The following is a 20,537-nucleotide window of genomic DNA, read 5'->3' as shown; positions in this document are numbered from 1 at the left end:
AATAAAGAGCTGTATGGCCAATACCGAGGCAAGAGAAAGGATAGGCCAGGGAGGCAGGTAGAGAGGATAAACAGAAGGAGAAATCTGGGTGAAAAGACGAAGGAGCAAGATAAAAGGAAAGGAGGATGCCAGGGGCCAGCCACCCAACCAGCCACAGAGTAAGAGGGAAAGTAGAGATACACAAAAGGAAGAAAAGGAAAAAGCCCAGAGGCAAAAGATAGCTGGGATAATCTAAGTTAAGGGAAGTTGTCAAAAAACAAGCCAAGCTAAGGCCGGGTGTTTATAAGTTAGAATAAGCCTCTGTTTGTGATTTATTTGGGAATTGAGTGGTGGGCCCCCCAAAAGAATAAAAAAGCCAAAAGAGTAAAGAGTAAAAAAACCAACAGCAAGGCTGTCCTCACATAATAATTTAGTTACTCTAAAATGCCTTTTTAAAAAATATATAATTTATTTTTATTTTATGTTCAATGGTTTTTTTTTTTTTAAGAGCTGAGGACTGAACCCAGGGCCTTGCACTTGCTAGGCAAGCGTTCTACCACTGAGCTAAATCCCCAGTCCCTGTTCATTGGTATTTTTCCTGCAAGCATGTCTGTGTGAGGGTATCAGAAGCCCTGGAACTGGAATTACATACCAGTGTGAGCAGCCATGTGGGTGCTGGGAATTGAACCCTGGGTCCTTTGGAAGAGTGGCCAGAGCTCTTAACTAGCTGAGCCTCCCTCCAGCCCCCTTTATAATGTCTTTCAAACTTAGTAAATTAATGCTATTTAACTTAAACTATTGAGTTTTTCTGTGACATAGGAAGAGTAGGAAATGAGTCATAAACCTTAGAAGAGGCAAGAACTGAGCAGACCTCACTGAAGCTTAAGAAAGGCATTCGCTTCATTGGAAATGTGGGGGCTGAGTGCCAAAACAATGACATCATAGAGTCAATCTATAACCCAAACTTAAGAGGAAAACTTAGTGCAAACAGAAATGTTGAGGACTGCATGTAGTCCACAGCACAGTGCTTGCCTGGTATGCTGAGGCATATGACTGGCTGGTAAAGACTCTTCTTGCTGTCGTATAGTACCAGGATGGCACCAGGATGTGGACCATGCCCTAATGGCTGCACTCAGGAGCACTTCTATGGTGACCTTTATCTACTTGTGAACTCTCATCAAAACCAGGTTGTCAGGCTTTGTGGCAGTTCTTCTACTCACTGAGCTGTCTTGTTGGTCCTATTTTTATTTTCATAATTTCCATTATATACAGCTTTATTCTTCACTAGGTATACTATGTAAATATTATATAGTTTAATATTAATAAAAATAAAATATTTAAATAAAATTAGATAAGTCTAGCCAGGTGTGGTGGTGCATGCCTTTAATCTCAGCATTTCAAAGGCAGAAGCTCTGAGTTTGGCCAGCCTGGTCTACAGAGTGAGTCCAGGACAGCCAAGACTGTTATACAGGGAAACCCTGTCTTGAAAAACTACAAACAATGGGGATGGAGAGATGGTTCAGTGGTTAAGAGCACTGACTGCTCTTCCACAGGACCCAGGTTCAATTCCCAACACCCACTTGGCAGCTCACAACTGTTTGTAACTCCTGTTCCAGGGAATCCAATACCCTCATAAAGATATTCATGCAGGCAAAACACCAGTGTACATAAGAGATAATTAAAAGATTATTTTAAAAAACCCCACAAACAAATAAATAAAATTAAAAGGGGGGGGCAGGTGTTGGTGGCACATGCCTTTAATCCCAGCACTCAGGAGGCAGAGGCAGGCGGAGCTCTGTGAGTTTGAGGCCAGCCTGGTCTCCAGAGCGAGTGCCAGGATAGGCTCCAAAGCCACAGAGAAATCCTGTCTGGAAACCTGCCCCCCCAAACAAACAAACAAACAAACACAAGCAAACAAACAAAAACAAATAAAAAGAATATGCCACCCACATTCCCAAGAGGTGGGTGGGTAGTTTTTGGTCATTTGGTGGTTATGGATGTTTGTCATGTTTAGGAGGAAATTTTTACTGGTCATGTTAAGGGAGGAAACTAAAGGAGGGAGGTTGGATTCAAGAATCTCTTTCTGAAAAGAAAAGGAGGAATATAGTAATGATAGATTAAAAGGGTAGAATACTGAATACTTTTAAACTACAAAGTAGTTTATTAATCTCAACTATTAATAAAACTATTAATCTCAAATATTTTATATTGGTATGTATTTTTGTATATTGATACAAATTTAAGGTTATTTTTGTCAGAATATACTATATATCTATATATCTATGTTTTTACTCTTGTTTAAGGTATTGCTTATGCAGTTTGTTTATTTCTTTATAACCCCCGCCCCTGCCAGACAGGGTTTCTTTGTAGATCAGGCTGGCCTGGAACTCACAGAGATCCATCTGCCTCTGCCTCCCAAGTGCTGGGATTAAGGGCGTGCGCCACCACTACCCAGCCCCATACAGTTTATTTAAAAAATGTAATACATAATTCTAACCTTGAAAGTTATTATTACAAACTAGGTTAGTAGTTAGTCATCCATAATAATAAAATTTGTACTCAGGTATGTTTTCAAGGTTAAGCATATATTTTAGATAGGTGATCTTCAAACACTTCTGAGACCTACAAAATATGGCATTTAGGATGTTTTAATAAGGGGCTGGAGAGATAGAACTGTGGTTAAGAGCACTGACTATTCTAGAGGACCTGGGTTCAATTCCCAGCACCCACATGGCAACTTATAACTGTCTGTAACTCCAGTTCTAGGGGATCTAACACCTTTATACCAATGCACATAAAATAAAGTTAAACAAATTATTGGAAAAAAAAGATGTTTTAATAACCTAAGGCTCTGCATGACAGTGAGATAGGTATGCTCCTGGCAGCACCAATCTATTTAAAAAAAAAAAAAAGAGGATGGGCATCAAAAATTCTCCTTATGGAGTTTGTTTTCATTGTGGCAAAGCTAGCCACTGGGCAAGAAACTGCCCTTGCCTCGACTACTGACAAGTATGCTCTCCATACTGGACAAGCAGAACACAAAAGGTGACCACTGAACTTTGTCAAGTCAGGGTAGGATAGTCCTACAAAATTTCTGCTTCACAGAAAAGTCTGTCAGATATTCTAGGCCTATAGGCCAAAGATGGATGCCCCAACATTGTAGAGGAACCTTGGTTGACTGTTCAGCCAGCCAGCTGTTTCTGTCATTTCTACAGTTTTGGGAGCTGCTTGCTCTGCACTTCCTGTTTACTTAGTTAATATATTCTTCTTGGGTCTCTGATGGGGTTGAAGAATAGATAGTTACAGTTTTCCTTGTTACCAAATTCAGAAAAGAAACTTACATAAGAGGAGTAAAGTTTATAAGGCCGAGAAACATAAAAGCTTAAGTTGTTTATCTAAGAAGCTGTTTCTAAGGTCCAAAAAGGTATTTTTAGGTTGGCAACACAAGTTATGATAGAAAGTGGCTTAGGTATAAAACTTTGGATTCACTAGGATAGGATAGGTAATAGAGTACTTTCTCTGACTTTGAGAAATACATACGGACTGGACATTGTGAATGTATTCTGACTTGATAATTGCCCTTACTGTATAAGGTTTTACTGTGTCAGAGTTAAAACCTTCCCTTTTTATTTAGACAAAAGGGGGAAATATTGTGGGATAATTTTTTGTACACTGTGACTTGCCATGTGTCTTTGCCAAGGCACCTTCTGATTAGTTTAATAAAGAGCTGAGTGGATAGGCATGATTTCTGGGGAGAGGAAGAGAAGGAATGTAGGTGAGTGGAGACACCAGTGAGACACAGAACAAGTCGGACATATGGAACAGAGAGGTAACTGAGCACATGGCAAAATATAGATTAATAAAGACAGATTAGTTAAGTTATAAGAGCTAGCAGGGAAAAGCATAAGCTAAAGGCCAAACTTCCATAATCAATATTAAGTCTCTGTGTCATTATTTGCGAGCTGGCAGACCAGAAAAAAGTCTCACTACAGGCAAGATGTCCTGTTTTGTGTTCGTATGCTGTGTCTGAAGTCTACAGTCAGAAGCACCTCCACATCTATACTAACTGGCCTCTTCGCTCAAGCTCACCCCTTAAAGAAAACAGGACTGAGAAGGTAGCAAAGTCACCATTGTACTTTGCAAGTCATGAAGAGAAGCTCCCTCTACTGGCCACACTGACCTTCTATAGCCCAGAGAAGAGCAAGCAAGTGCAGGAAAGGGCCTGTCCTATGTCAAGTGGAAGAAAGGTATTTTTCCTCTCAGAACAGAGAACAGAAGCCAGGCTTTGTACTTATTAAGTATTCACTCTACCACTTGTAGTCTCAGAGAGGCTATTCTGAGTTTAAGTCAGTTCTCAGGTCACCTGTAAGAAGACAGCTAGTTAAAGCTGAGACTCAGGTCAAAGACACCCTAGTTGTTAACTACTTCCTAGCTCAAGCTAGAAATCCTAGTAGGTCAGGCCAGAAAGCAGCCGGTCCAGGAACAGGTTTCAGGTCTTCTCAGTCTTTTTTTTTTTTTTTCCTTTTTACACAGATTGGTATCTTCTTTACCAAAATAAATTCTAAATGCCATTAAAGAAACAAACAAACAAAAACCCTAACACCTTGCTATGTAGCTCAGGCTGGCCTTGAACTTGAAATACTCTTGGCTTAGTTTCCTAACCACTGAGATTAACAGATATGTGCAACTATACTCAGCTATTATTTTTTATTTTTAAATTAGTGTTGTCTCACTGAATGGACCCTGCTTACAGCATGCTGCCCATCTCTAAAGAGATGAAATTCTCAATGTAAAAAATTAGCCTTATTTGTGCCATACCCCACCTTTTAAAAAACTGTCATATCAGTGAAGTGAAACACTTAAAACTTGTACATGCTTTTATAGATACAACCTCAGCCATGGGCAGCATGCAGAGGATATATAAATACTTAATTGGCTTGTATATGTTCGTGTATGAATTCCATGTATGATTATATGGATGCTCATGTGTGTGCTAACATGTGTGCATGGTGGGGGGGTGTCAATCTTTGTGGATAATCAGAAGATGCCTTTTTTTTTTTTTTTTTTTTGGTAAATGATAGGGTCTCTCATTGGCTTGGAGTTCTCAGATTATGTTACACTAGGTGGCCACTGAGTACCAAGGACTGTCTTCACATCTCAGTGCTGGGATTATAGCATACCATTATCCACTGCAAAAACAGAGGGGAGCAGGAGACATGGCTCAGCAGTTAAGAGCTCTGACTGTTCTACCAGAGGAACAGAGTTTGATTTCCAGCACCCACATGACACCTAACAATCACCTATAACACTAGTTCCAAGGGATCCAACACCCTTTTCTAGCCTCTGAGGGCATTGCACATGTGTGGTGCACAGACATACACGCAATCAAAACACATAAAAATAAATCTCAAATCCCCCCCCCCCCACACCCTCCAGTTTCACTGTGTAGCCCTAGCTGTCCTGGAACTTACTCTGTAGACCAGGCTGGCGTCAAATTTTTATGAAAGAAAATAAATAACATTTTAAAAAAAAGCAAAGTCACCTGCTACTACAGGATTGGATAGGTAGATTTTACACTAAGTACTTTCTACAACACAGAACATACCAGAACCATATCCAGGAATTGGCCCTTTATTCTGAAGGTCTGGGAGTCCCACATTCAGTGCATTGGGTACCATGTTGTCCAAATGTGGCTTAGGTCCAACAGGATGAGATGGCGAATGCTTCATGCTAGGCTGCCGTTGCTGCTGCTGCTGCTGCTGTTGCTGCTGCTGTTGGAGAGCACTCACCATCCTTGCTAGCTGCAGGTTCAGCATCCATTAAGGAAGGACCCAAGAGAAATGAACAGATAAGCCAGTATCCCACAGTAGCTGTTCAGTCAAAGGCATCCTCACCCAGAGCACCAGGGGACCTCCCCACCCACACACCTGCTGTTCTTGCTGTTGGCGCACGGCTTGAGAGATCTTTCTCTGGTTCTGTAGCAACTGCTGTTGCTGCTGCTGCTGCAGGAGAAGCTGACATGCCTACAAAACAATGAGAAGGGAACCACAGCTTCCTAAGACTGACATGGAGTGAACATGCAGAGCACTCATAACCAAGTTCCTAGTCTATAATTAAGGTTATCTTCAGGCAAATGGACATATCAATTTTTAATCATAATTAATCATCTGGATAAAAGTTTGAACATAAAGAGACAAAGAGAAGGAAAATAATGCAAAGCAAAAAGAGAAGCAAATAACATTTTTAGCAACAGGAGAAAACATGCTACTTACCAACTGAAACTGGGGAATCTGTGGAAGCTGGCTCAGCATGGCAATTTGTTGAGGAGATAACTGAGGCCCCACATTAAAGAGACCTGGATTCAGGCCACTGTTGGGGAACTGTTTGAGCATTGAGGCAGAAACCTAACAGAAGAAAGGAAAAAAATCCTTAGAATTTACCAAAATAAAAACTTTTTTTTGTCGTTGTTGTCTCTTGATAGCTCTAAAGCACTGCTGTTTTCTTGAGAAAACTCTGCAGGATACTCCACAGTGTTAACAATGGTTATCTATCTTTGGGCTGTGAGGTTGTTAAGAACCTTTCCATTTTCACCTAAGACTTTCTAATTTCTTGCAGTAAAAATGATGAAAATTTAAATCAGGGAAAAAAATCTTTAAAAAAAAATAATGACAATATGGCTTTTCTCTAATTGAGAAATCAGCATTTGAAACATGCCATATAACAAAATGTGCTAAACTGCTTAGAGCTAACAAATGTTTACCAGAAGCTGGGGTGGTTCACCTGCCTCTGACTTTGGAGTGCTGGGATTAAAGCCCCCCCACCCCCCGGAATTTTTTTAAGATGTTATTTATTAAGATACAGTCTTCTGCCTGCATGTGCCCTGCAGGCCAGAAGAGTGCAGGCACCAGATCTCATTCAAGGCGGTTGTGAGCTTTGATGTGATTGCCGGGAATTGAACTCAGAACCTCTGGAAGAGTAGAGCCATCTCTCCAGCAGCCCCCACGCCCCCATACTTTTATTCTTGGTACCACTGTCAGTTGAACCATAGAGAACAACCCTAAAACTTCCACACAGCACAGGGGCTAAGAGCTTATTCAGTATTAATGGGGCAAGGCCTTGTTGTCACAACTCCTTGGGAATCAGACATATCTCTTGATCCCTGGAATTCTGGGCCATTCTGACAATGCATAGAGACCCATTAAAAGTAATAAAAAAGCCAGGCGGCGGTGGCACACGCCTTTAACCTCAGCACTTGGGAGGTAGAGGCAGGCAGATCACTGCGTTCGAGGGCACCTTGGTCTACAGTGCAAGAGTTCTAGGACAGCCAGGGCTTCACAGAGAAACCCTGCCCTGAAAAACCAAATAAATATCTAAACAGAATCTAAGTAAATAAATACAGAAGGGAAGGGAAGGGAAGGGAAGGGAAGGGAAGGGAAGGGAAGGGAAGGGAAGGGAAGGGAAGGGAAGGGAAAGGAGGCAGGCAGCAGGCAGCAGGCAGGCAAACTGATTTTAGGGCTTGAGACAGTCTTCTAGGCACGTATCCCAGTCTCTATCATTTCTAAGCTGTGACTCAGAACAAGCACCTTATTTAACCTTTTTTGAATTTTATTTGTCTACATCAAAAACAGGAATAGAAAGTAATTAAGCAACTAAACCAACCAATAAAAACCTCCATGTGTTGTCTGAGACATTTGAGTTGCTCTATGCTAAAGACTTAGAAATGTACTTTGTAAATATCCATTCTTATGTCACAGAACGGTTCTTCAGTTCTCCACCATCAAGCTAACACACCTGCTTCTTTCACCTGTTTCTCAATGCAGAACCAAGAACAGAAAGTCATTTTCTAGGTACAGTCTAACACCAAGTAGATGTGGCCATCCCTAAGAACTTTGCAAAGCCAGACTTTTTCTAATATAGCCTCAGGTCTATTTCTCTAGTGATCACATCCTAACTCTCTATTCAACTGTAAGCTCCATATCAATCAGAACCAACAGTATTTTAAATGTTTGCTTCCCAGAGTTCTCTTTACTTTTTGCAGCGATGAGGAATAAACCCAAGGCCTGAATCAGTGACAGGCAAGCCCTCTTATCAAGGAGCAACAGTCCTAGCTCCACCCTCACAAGGTAATATTGAACCCATGAAAATAGGTCTCTCGTTTTTTTTTTTAATGCATTTATCTTTATGTAGATACTCTATAAGTGCTTACTAAATGAACACACTGCCAATATTCTAAATAAGAGTAATTCACCAAGTTATTTTCAAATAATTTTTGTCTACTTATTGGCACTCTGCTGCCCCATGGAGACCATAGATGAAAACGAAGAACCAGCTAGGTAGAGCTGAGGATAATCTAGAAGGATGCAAGCAGAACTTTTGCCCAGCCTGAAATTGATCAGCTTGAAAAGAGCCCACTACTCACTAAGCTGTCAATGGAGGTTTCTCTGTCCTGCCCTGTCCTTTGAAATTACCACTCACAGCCCAGGCTGTCCTGGAACTCACTATGCAGACCATGCTGAAGATCTGCCTGTCTCTGCCCTCTGGGTGCTGGGATTAAAGGCATGTGCTACTACACCTGGCAATCTGGCAGTCCCCTATTAATTTCAAGTCACCACCCCTGAACATCCTTTAGAATGCATGACTATCTTTTCTAGTCTAGAAATATCTGATCAAGTTCAGACTTGCTATATATCAACTATATATCAACTCATTTTTTCCCCCCATGATCTCAGCCACAACTGGTTACCCAATCAATTCTACTGTGAGGTTGTTTACTTCCTCTCCATCCTGGTGATGCTGAGTGTTACCCATCTTAAAAACATATTTGATCTTTCTTTGAACTGCTGAATTCACAGCACAATATGAGCATACCATGACTGTGGGGTCTGGCTCCCACCACAGTTTTATGACAAGTATGTGGAACATACCTTCTACAATTTCCCTATATACTTCATATATACTACATATAGTATATATTTTCTTTTGTTTTCTCCCAAGAGAGTCCTGTAGCCCTGTGTAGCCCTGGCCATCCTGGAACTTGATCTACATACCAGGCTAGCCTTGAACTCAGAGATCCGCCTGCCTCTGCCTGCCTTAGTGCTGGGATTAAAGGTACATGCCATCACTGCCTGGCTTTGTATAGTCTTTGATATATACTATATGGTTTCATTGCCTAAAATAAAAAAGGGCCAAATTAATAACACTATTTAAAGATGGCCAGATATAGAAGAGCACACCAACATAAGGCATTATGATATTTATATTGCACCACTGTATATGCTCCTTAAGTTTTAGACTTTATGAGTTATATTCAGGAGGTCTTGCTCCATTGCCTCTGCAGGCTATAGATACAGTGTCTCCTAAGAGTTACAAAAAGACCAAAAAGCATCACCACTATGCTCTTGGAAAAAATGGCTGCTAAAACCTAGGATGCAAAGTAATTAACATGCATGTTTGCATATAGCCATTGTGGAGAGTTAATTACCCTGGCTTAAAAGCCCTCAGTCTCCAGCTGGGCTGGAGAAAGTGAAGATCTCCCAGCAATCAATATGGCTTTTAACAATGCATTGCAGGAGCAAAATGGCAGAAATGTAAAGGTACATCAAAAGCCACTAGAATGTTACTTTCTGAATACCCCAGTGATGGAGGGATACTCAATTGTAGAAACAAAGGCTGTAACAATTCTTTCTTTTTTTCCTGGCTATACTGGGAAAAGAACCTAGGACCTCACACATGCTGTGTGAACTTCCTACAACTGAACAACATTCCTAGCCTTGTGATAAATGTAACTTTCAGTGTCTCTTCTTTATAAAAGCAACAAACAAAACCTCAAAAACTGCATTCTGGACAACTAAGTTTAGAAGTAATATAGGCCCATGCCTGTGATCCTAGCACTAGGGAGGCTAAGGTAGGAGGATCATGAGTTCAAGGCCAGTCTGCACTACATAGAATGAAACTAATATGGATGAAGGTTTTTGTAGAATTTCTCTGCAGATTACTTATTATAGTAAAAATTTAGAAACAATTTAATATCCAATAAAAGGGGAAGAGTGTTAAGTAAATTAAGGTAAATGTATCTAATGAAACATTCATTAATAATGATTTAACACTGCCAAGGTGTGGTGGCACAGCCTTTAATGCCAGTACTGGGGAGGCAGAAGCAGTAAGATCTCTGATTTTAAGGCCAGCCAGGGCTATAGTGAGACCCTGTCTCTAAAAAAACAAAACTCCTGAGCAAGGCAAACATAGTTTTGCCATATTCTGTCCCTAATTCCTTGTATAGTTTCTTCTCATCCCACTGAGGATTGCATGCATCTCTATCAACCTGTTCACACTAATCCTTTCCTTCACACACCAACTCCAGCTATCATTGCAATGGCACAAAGTTCCTGTGGCTGGGAAGGTCTCTTTAATGTGGCTAAATCAGAATTTTGAACTTACTCTTAAAGGTTCAGTTTAAATGTCACTGCTAGTGATGCCAGGAACATTTAAGCAGGTGAAACACCACCCTGGTCCCAAACTTTGCTGGCTATCTGACATTTATCACACTAACTGCTGCCTCTGCACAGTCCTGTCAGACTGGCCTCTTCACCAGCTCTAGGGCTCTCTGAGTAGGAAATCAGTATTTTAGCATACAGCTCCTTAGAGCTCTACAGAAAAACTAAGAATTTCATAATTCTGTGTATCTTCAGGCAAATCCCTGAGGGCATTCTCTTTCTGAACACAGTTACCTTAGAATTTATAAACTGGTTTTGTTGTTGCTGTTGTTTTCCAAGACAGGGTTTCTCTGTATAACTGTCCCGGCACTCACTCTGTAGACCAGGCTGGCCTTGAACTCACTGACCTCCGTCTACTTCTGTCTCCCAAGTGCTGGGATTAAAGGTGTGAGTCACTATAGCTTGACTACAAACTATTTTTAATTAGGAACAAAAATAAAACAAAACCAATACAGTATTAGACAATTAGTAGTTGCAAAGGACGGACTTTGTATGCATGATGCAATTTAAAAAGGGGGGCTGATATTCTGTTCCAACAATCTTGCACTTGGCATCTGGATTTGGCAAATGTCCAGCTGTCCCTTTAATGCGCACCAACCCGGCAGTATCAACAGGCCACTAGTTCCATGTTCTCTAACTCCAGCTTACCTGGGGGGAGATAAACTGGGGAGGCACTTGTGCCCGGAGACCAGGAGAAGAACTCAGTGGCTGCACTGGAGTGTGCAGACCTCTCGATTGTGCTGTGCTGTTTCCAAACAAACCATGATTGCCGCCCTGCAGAGGGAACAGCACCAGTCAGGACGTTCTGTCAGTTCAAGAAAATAGTTAAACAGCAGTTCTAGTTTCTATTCCTAAGAAGAATCAAGATGGAATGATAGCATTCATTTTAGAACTGAGGGGATCTTCATGTTGGGATGTTGGGGGACAGTTACTCAAACAGAGTCACAGGCCAATCGTTCACCAGAGGTAGTCTGATAAATTCTATAAACTGAAAGTCAAATTTGGGGCTGAAGAGGTGGCTCAGAGGTTAAGAGCACTGACTGTTCTTCCAGAGGGCCTGAATTCAATTCCCAGCAACCACATGGTGGCTCACAACCATCTATAATGAGATCTGGTGCCCTCTTCTGGCCTGCAGGCATACATGTAGGCAGAACATTGTATACATAATAAATAAAATCTTTAAAAATTTAGTTAAAAAATTCAGTCAAATTTAGAAGTAGCACTACATTGTTTGTGGCTGAAAGGAACGGGCTGTGCAAAACTTCACAACTGCTCTTTCTGTAACAGGTCTCACTCTATAGTCAGCCTGGGCTCAAAGTCAAGGTGAGTCTCCTAAGTGTTGGTATTACAGGTGTGTGCCACCACAAAAGTCTGGGTTTAAATTTAATTCTCAAACTTTATAATCTGAGATCCATCTTAAAAGGCACATGGGTAAAAATATACACCATAAGCAAGTATCACTTGTACAGTAACACTCTGGCATCACTTCCCTCAATCAGTTGGCTTAATCAATCACAGCTATCCATCCACAGGGACCCCACCCCACCCCACTCTAGCTCTGAGCACACTTCCCTGTCCTGAATCTGTTGGCTTTCTTTGCTATATTGTAAATGTTCATCAGTCTCACATCAAGATAAGAAAAGGATGTATTCAATCTCATTCTGGGTCATGGAAATAAACATTACTCACCTGTAACTTTTCATTCAAAAACATAAATATCAGCCTAATTTAAAAAAAAAAAAAAACAACTCAATTCCATGATTCCCAATGAACCACTTCACTGAGCTCCTTTCTAATTTTCCAATGAGAGCAGGGGGAACTGAGCTCTTGGGACCCTCCCTTTCTTATTTGTTTCTAGCTAAGGAAAGTTCTTCAGGAAAGAAACCCATTTAATGACTTGCCACTGTTTGTTCTGTCTGAGGATTGCCCCCACCCCACCCCCACCTCAACAGTGTTTTACTAAGCAGCTCATGCTGGCAGTGAGGCTGACAGTGAGGCATGCACCATCCATCACACCTGGCCTCCTGAGAGTCTCTATATCATATGTCTTGGCCTGTTCAAGGCCTGAGTTAAAGGACCCACTAGGGGTATCTTACCCAAAGCCTCCTTCCTCATTTCAAGAACAAAGTAAAATGAATTTCCCTCTGTGCTAACAAAACTATGGAACTCTTTCTTGATGTCTACTAAAACCATGATACAGTCATTTTCCATTTTTGTTTCTGTACCAGTTTAATCCTTCCTTTTGGCATTTTCACAACTTTATAAAGCCTTGGTCTATAGGATGCACAAATCATTTGCAAATATCCATGACCCACCAATCACTCATTTGAAAACACCCCACTTAACATCTTCAGAAAAGACAGCTAATAATGCATTTGTAAAGTGAGGTCATCATTTTCAGTTTAACACAGGGATAAGATAATCTTAAAGAATTAAAGTAGCATCTTTAAATTCCAGAATACTAAAGATACTGTGATGGCTTTAATGATTCAAAATTAGATTAAGAGATTGTTACAGGCAAATAAAGGAACTTAAAAAGCACTAAAACTAAAAATGACTACAAACACAAAGTAGAAATGGCATTTAAAATCTGTATATATCATAAAAAGATCAAAGCTCACCCACAAACTTTATTTTCCCAAGGGTTGTTTAACTCACATCACTGCACCCAGTTTAAAGTCACTTTATTTATTTATTTATTTATTTATTTATTTATTTATTTATTTATTTATTTATTTATTTTCCTTTGTGTAGCCCTGGCTATCCTAGAACTCCTTCTGTAGACCAGGGTGGCCCTCAAACTCAGAGATCTGTCTACCTCTGTTTCCCCAGTTCTGGGATTATAGTTGAGAGTCTCCAGTCCAGCTAGAGTCATTTTAAATCTCAGCCTTTCCTTTTGTAAGATTCTCGGCTTCTTGACAAAAAGTGAAGGATGTCTGAAGTCACACACAGCATTCTGATGTTTTTTGAAGTGGGTACAAGCAAGCCAATAGTGGTCTATAAAAATGCTTTCCTGTTATATTAATATGAGCTCATTTTCTTGGCTCAGATTTGATGATTTTCAGAGGATAAACATATATATAAAGCCTTCAAAAACAGTAAATCTAGGAATTAAGAAGACAGTAATTCAAAGGCTATATATACATGTAGTGGTTGTTTATCTGAGTACTGTTCAAGCTTTTCTGGTATATGTGGAAGTTCTAAAATGACTATGTCTATGTCCTCCTAATTACTGGGGTTATTTGCCTTAACCCAGGGTTTAATTCATAAATTTACATAATTTAAAACAAAACTAGCAAGCTGAGTAAATGTGTGATTTAGGAAAAATATTATTAGAGAGAGGATCTTACACTATAGCCCAAGCTGGCTTCAAACTCCTGCCTTGGCCTCCCAAGTACTGGGTTTAAAAGTGTGCTGCCATGCCAGGTTTAAGTTTTATCATTTAATTATGAAGTAAATGTAACAAACTCCATAGGAAAGCAGTTGAAACAGTTAGAACTGTATTTGGATAGGGACATATTGTACCACCAGGTACTGATGGACTCTGCAGTAATCCCCTCAAGACAATGAATTACTTTTTTTAAAAAAACGTCCAATGCCAAGCTGGTGGCTGGTCTATTAAATTTGAGTTTACCTACTAATAGCATTAGGTATTTATGTGAGCCTTGAACCACATTTGCATTTTATATTTTCTATACCTTAATATAAAATAAGCATCCTCAAAACATTGTTTTTCTCTGTTCAAATAAGCTACATATAGCCATCCCCTTTAGGAAACTATAAAATAAGCAAATAAAAAACAGACTAAAAACACTGAGATTAAAGGAAATAGAAAAGCAGTCTATGATTCCAATCCAGAGATAACTAATCTGAATACATGGGCACAACACAATCTACTTTAAATCTGCACAGGATTTGGCTATGCACAATTTGACTGTGCACAATTTGACTATGGTGTAAATAGTCCTGCTTTACCTTAGCCTTTAATGTTCATGTAAAAGTCATCACATGTGGGCTGGAGAGATGGCTCAGAGGTTAACAGCACTGACTGCTCTTCCAGAGGACCTGAGTTCAATTCCCAGCAACCACATGGTGGTTCACAACCATCTGTAATGAGATCTGGTGCCCTCTTCTGGTGTGCAGATATACATGAAAGCAGAATGTTGTATACATAATAAATAAATAAAATCTTAAAAAAGAAAAAGTCATCACATGAAACAAAATGGATTGAACCACACATTGTATAATTTATATTCTTGGGCTCATCTTCAAATGAAAGGCACAGTGATAAGTGTGAAATCACAGAACTAGAGTTAGGGAAACACCACTGTTGGGAGATGTTGCTATAATAGCATTGGTGGCCCCAGATTCCTGTTTTCTCCATAAAACTAAAACAGACCCTGGCATCTTTGCTGTGTCCCTCAGGCCCATAAGAGTTAAGTATGAATCATCAATCCCCCGATGGACCCTGCCAGTTTTGATGCTACTGTGTGGCCCTTGGTTTGGCAACTGCAAATGTTTGAGCAATAACTACTTTTTATAGCTTCACTACTAAGGATCTCCTTTTCTATGTCCTTTAATTTTTTTTTTTTTTTTCGACAGGGTTTCTCTGTGTAGCCTTGGCTGTCCTGTAACTCACTCTGTAGATCAGGTTGGCCTAAGAGATCTACCCTCTGCCTCCCGAGTGCTGGGATTAAAGGTGTGCACCATTACAGTCCAGCCACTGTGGTTTAAATTCTAAAGATGATAGACAAATCCCCAGGCCCAAGAAGCTAGACATTTTTTTTAAGATGACGTAATCCTCAAATGTTTACTCCTTTAAAAAAAATTATTTATTTTTATTTTATGTGCATTGGTGTTTTGCCTGTAGGTATGTGAGACAGTCAAATCTTGGAGTTACAGACAGTTGTGAGTGGCCATGTGGGTGCTGGGAATTGACTCCCGGTCCTCTGGAAGAGCAGTCAGTGCTCTTAACCTCTGAGCCATCTCTCCAGCCCCCCAAATATTTACTCTTAATCTTCCTAGTTTTGCTACTAATGTTTAGTTAGTAGGTAAACTAACCAAGAGACCCTAGGAATACTATTTATCATATATTCTAATAGCTTTTGAAAATATTTATTTTTATTTTATGTATGAGTATTTTGCCTGCATGTATGTCTGTGCATCATGTGTATGCCTGGTGAGTGCAAAAGCTAGAAGAGGGTGTCTGATCCCCTGAAACAGGAATTATAGGAGGCTGTGAGCTGCCATATGGGTGCTGGGAACAAAACCCAGATCCTCTACAAGAACAGCAACTGCTGTGCCACCTCTCCAGCCAAACATATAATCTATATTAAAAAGTGGCAAATATATTACTAGATTATATAAGGTACCTATAGAGTCTCAATCAGATTTCCCTAAATTAGTTATAACCAAAAATAAGAGATAAAAGAAACAGATTTAAAGTAAAATCCATGTTGAGAAACATGAAGAAAGATGGGTTCTATGGGCTAAAAGATGTAAAACCTACACTTAGTATCATTCTGTGCATTCAGTAATCAACAAGTTTCCCAAGACAGACAAATGATGCAATAAACTGAAGACCAGGGCCAAGGTGAGGCCACAGCCAAGCAATTACAAATCTGAGAGGCCTCCTTACTTGTCTAGCAGCGAAGTTTTGGGGGTTGAGCCCTGTGCCGATTGCTCCAAGGCTGACGTTGGGTAGTGTGGAACCAGAGGGAGACAGCTTGTAGCTGGGAGAAGGGGAGAAGGGAGAGCAGGGAGCCTCATCCCCAAGGCACCCATCTTGATTGGAGAAAGGCAAAGTCAGCTGAAAGGTAGTAGGAGTTAGCCAATCACAATGAGTGTTGGTTAGTGAAGCAACAGAATGTAAGAAGGGAAAGAGAGACACACTAGAAATAAACAGAGTGGATTAGCAATAACCCAGGATGAAATTTGGATCTGATAATAATCGTCACACTTTGCCCAATATATCTGTCATCCTACTTCACAGAGACTTCCTCTTCCTCTAAGTTAGTAACCCTGTCAGCCCACTGCAAAGGACAAGGGTTGCCAGACACTTTATTTTTACAAGTCTAATACTTACTACTCTGGTAGTATGGCTACTGAAGCAGAAGCCAGTCAATCTTCCTGTGAATATGGTGTCACCAGACTGGCAACAATGCTATGGGCCCAGATCTCCATGTTTTAATTTTAATGTCTTATGGGGAATTAGGAGCATTATGAAACAGTATTCTGAATCAAGGAACAATTTCATTAGAAATGTTAAAAATCAGAACAAGTGAGTAAAACTTACTTGCTTCAATAAGAATTTGAAAAATAAACCATTTACCTAAACACAAGCTAATAGGGAAGTGGGAAAGATGGAGAGCTTTTCTAGACCAACTCAAGCTCGTAGGAGATACATATTTTGCACAAAGCCCAGATTTTGTCTGTTGCTGGCACAGCAGCAGGATCAAGAGTGCAGAGTAAGCTTGTCTCTCAGTGCCCATGACCTCTCCCAAACTCCATGAATATCTCAAAACTCAGAGTTCCATCACAAAATCAGTAAGGACAGATGGCTCTCGCTCACTGACATCAGCTATTTTCATGTTGCTACATTAATGCTGGTGACATTTATGTTCTACTTGCTGAATTCAGTTAAGTTTATGCTTTCTCTAGAACTGGCTATCAGAAGACAAGTAAGAACACATAACTTAAATAAAGCATGCAACTCACCTTCTCAAAGTAAGGCCCACTATCTGCGGTTCCCAAGTCTTTGGAATTAGGTGGACGGAACCCAGGTCGATCCTTCCTCATGATATCATTAAAATCCCCGAGATTCATTGTTCGCTTGTCCACATCAAATTTCTTATCTTAAAGTACATAAATAAAAACTTTAAGAGTCAATGTCTCAAAAAAAGAAAAAAAATTAACATCTCCCTCAAGAGCCACATGTGACCTGGCCCACCTGCTCTCTGAGGTCCTAGGAACAAATTCTCTCTACTCTTTGAATGACACCAGCAGAGTTCTCACTGGTTCAGGGCTTGTTCTGTCCCTGGAGTACATATGGTCCAACTTTTAGAAATTAAATACACACCTGCTACAGACTATCTACCGTGGAAGACTGAGGAGAGCCTTGAGGCAAAACTGACTAAACAATATATAGATCACAATTGATGTGTTGGATGTATACATCTTACTCAAATGTTCTCAGTGAGAGAAGTTACTTGTTTTCCTTATTAGCACCAGTTAGATACACAGTTGGAGTTTTAAAGCACTTAAGGGGAATACAAACACCAAGAGGCACACCTGTTGCCCTAAAATTCAAAGCTTAAGAATTTAGCACAGTTGATCATGTCAACAGTGCTTGCTCAGCCAGGACTGTATGTTCAATGACCGTTTCCTTCCCTCTTTCTCAGATATAATTCTGCTGAATGATAACATCATTGTGTTACAGGTCAAACACTATTTGCCACTGCTACCCAGGACTGTTTGCTCTCACTCTTAGTTTGATTCTTTTTATGCTCCCTAGGGTGAGTGGAAGCATTACTGGGAAAATTCCCACAGATAAAGGGCTGTCCCTCCCTTTGCCCTAGTCACAATGGAGAAGTATGTCAGTGAAGAACTACCCTGGGGTACAGAGTGTCAACTTAAGGGTCTATCTAGTCTAGCAGTATCACAGATAATTTTTAAAAAACCTGAATTTAGCCTCCAGTACTTAAAAGAAAAAAAAAAAATCTGATCCAGGTGTTGGTAGCGCATGTCTTTAGTCCCAGCACCTGGGAAGCAGAGCCAAGTGGATCTCTTGAGTTTGAGGCCAGTCTGGTCTAGGACAACCAGGGATACACAGAGAAACCTTGTCTCAGAAAAAATAAAACAAACAAAACAAAAACAGAGTGAAAAAAATCTTGATGCTAGTAAGGCATGGTCCAATCAAGCTTGTATTTTTCATGCAAAAACTATCTCCAGTAGAGCAAGGCTGGCTTTTGAGGCAAACTCCTTCTTCACAGTTAACCAGTTCACCTGGCACACAACATTCCTTTACATTCTTTCCTGGCTCTTTGGTCATTTGAATTTTCAACCTCTATACTGGGTCTTGCATGAAATCTTATACAGAGAAAAGCATTAATCAAATATCTATTGATCTGATCGCCTCAACTCAAGCTGCGTAGGAGATCCCAAGGGCCTGTCATGGCCATGAATACACCCCAGTTCTATTTGTGGACTGATACATACCTACAGACAAATCCATTTTGCTGCTTGGGTTATCTTCTGTTTGACTCTGAACAAAACAAAGCAAACACAAGTGAGAAACAATTATACACATTTTCAATTAGAGAAAAGGTGCCATTTTTCATGTGAAAGCCACATCTTACCAGAAGTACCCCACAAGACCCTCTGTGGTGAACTGTAAACTGATGGCCATCCATGCTTAATTAAATGTCTAACATTCAATTCCACATGTAATCAACCTCAGTACAGTTATGGACAGAGGACTAGTTCAACAGCTGCTTAGAGAAATAAACTCATTCTTAAGTGTGCAGGATCAAATTCCACAAATGGTAGCCAAATGATGACAACTTCTTCTGGTGACTTGTCAAGGCATCAAATCTTGAACTGTGTAACCAAACTGAATCATTTGTCTTTTGGCAACCAGGACAGGACGTCCCAACAGCATTCCCAAGAGATAAGGAAATTAGAGATTCTGCATGAATTATTCTCTAGATAATGAATCCTACCATAGTTTTATAGTTTTCTTTTTTAAAACAATGATGAAAACACTGGTACAAATGTCAATCTAAGTGTCTTTTTTGTCTCCACCTTTCCAACAAAGACAATTTACTTTTAATGTCGATATATATCACTTAATAAAATAGAAAATAATATTGCTTAGCTCTAAGGGCTAACTTGTATTTAAATCTGTAATTTTGTACTGCACATGGCAGTGGTCCTTAAGTTTGTACTAAGCCTGAAATTTGGGATGTTTACACATGAGAAAAATAAAACTTACCAGCAATCCCATATTTGAAAACTGTTTGGCAAGAGGATTCATCCATGAATCATTATTTCCTCCTTTTAGTGAGCACTGCAGAAATGAAATGTGTCATCTCAGTCACAGAGCTTATCACAGTCCCCCAAGCTACAAACTACACTGACAATGCAGAGCTGAGAATTAACTTTTCTGAACCTAACAGCTTGTCATTTTGACACTTTCCCTTTTACTTTAATGGTTAATAAGCCCTAGGTTCAGTCATGCTTCTACTCCTACTCATCACAGTGAACTGGAAAATGAGGTTCTACTTTTTACATGGAAAGAAGTCAGTAACAGATTGTGTAAATGTTAACTTGTGCATGCTACCACGGTCACCTCCAGTAAGATGCTCTCCTGCGACCCCAGCAGGATTCTATTAGGGAAAGAACTGCTACTGGTAAGTGCTGCTTAGGAAGGAGCCTATTTGAATTGGATATCACCCTCTGTGGGGGCAAAGTAGAACACATCCAGGGAAGCTCTTCATCTGGTTCACATAAGGTTACTGGTTCTCATTCTCAGTGGGAAAGAGTCCTGGACGAAGACACTATACTTGCCCTCCAGGAACAAGAGAGTAGGGTAGGTCTATGACTCTTAGGATGCTCTGGTTTCTCCATCTGCTCCATTCTCACTCCTGTGAAGGCAGGGATTTGTGGGATGGGGTTGGGCTTTGTGCACCTGTGCATCCTATAGATAAAAACTCCATGTGCTACGTATGATACATCATAATTGTTATTATTGTTGTTGTTTTTGAGACAGGATGCCCTCAAACTCACTATATAACCTAGGATAACCTTGAACTCCCGATCCTCCAGCCTCTGTCTTCAAGGACTTCAAGGATTAAGGTTGTGTGCCACCACACTTGGCTCAAGACATATTTTTTTTTTTTTTGAAGTAATGGGATACTTATATTTACTTAAGATATAAAAAAAAGTCCTGAAGGAAGCAGAGATAGTGAGTCTACTAGCACAATCTTTCAGCTTTAAGAGGAACACAACTGTGTGTGAACATACTTAATGCCACTGAACTCCACATTTAAAAATGGTTAAGATGAC

At 40.1% G+C, this 20,537-nt stretch overlaps 1 protein-coding gene across 4 annotated transcripts in view; it reads right to left on the bottom strand.

Moving 5' to 3' along the window:
• The window catches only part of Tnrc6b (trinucleotide repeat containing adaptor 6B), a 61,798-nt gene that overhangs the window by 16,315 nt on the left and 24,946 nt on the right, over positions 1-20,537 (bottom strand). For 3 of the 4 annotated variants that reach the window (XM_027404048.2, XM_027404049.2, XM_035440776.1), the window contains 8 exons: positions 19,465-19,539; positions 18,690-18,735; positions 17,190-17,326; positions 16,111-16,281; positions 11,121-11,246; positions 6,252-6,383; positions 5,907-6,002; positions 5,585-5,780 (listed from right to left, as the gene is read on the bottom strand). In XM_027404048.2, the coding sequence (XP_027259849.1) occupies positions 5,585-5,780; positions 5,907-6,002; positions 6,252-6,383; positions 11,121-11,246; positions 16,111-16,281; positions 17,190-17,326; positions 18,690-18,735; positions 19,465-19,539 (979 nt within the window). The remainder of the gene's footprint in view (positions 1-5,584; positions 5,781-5,906; positions 6,003-6,251; positions 6,384-11,120; positions 11,247-16,110; positions 16,282-17,189; positions 17,327-18,689; positions 18,736-19,464; positions 19,540-20,537) is intronic. The other variant, XM_027404051.2, reaches the window with a different exon arrangement.

This window comes from Cricetulus griseus, chromosome 2 (assembly GCF_003668045.3).
Source record: "Cricetulus griseus strain 17A/GY chromosome 2, alternate assembly CriGri-PICRH-1.0, whole genome shotgun sequence".
Taxonomy (NCBI): Eukaryota; Metazoa; Chordata; class Mammalia; order Rodentia; family Cricetidae; genus Cricetulus; species Cricetulus griseus.
This window is presented reverse-complemented; position numbering and strand designations above follow the sequence as displayed.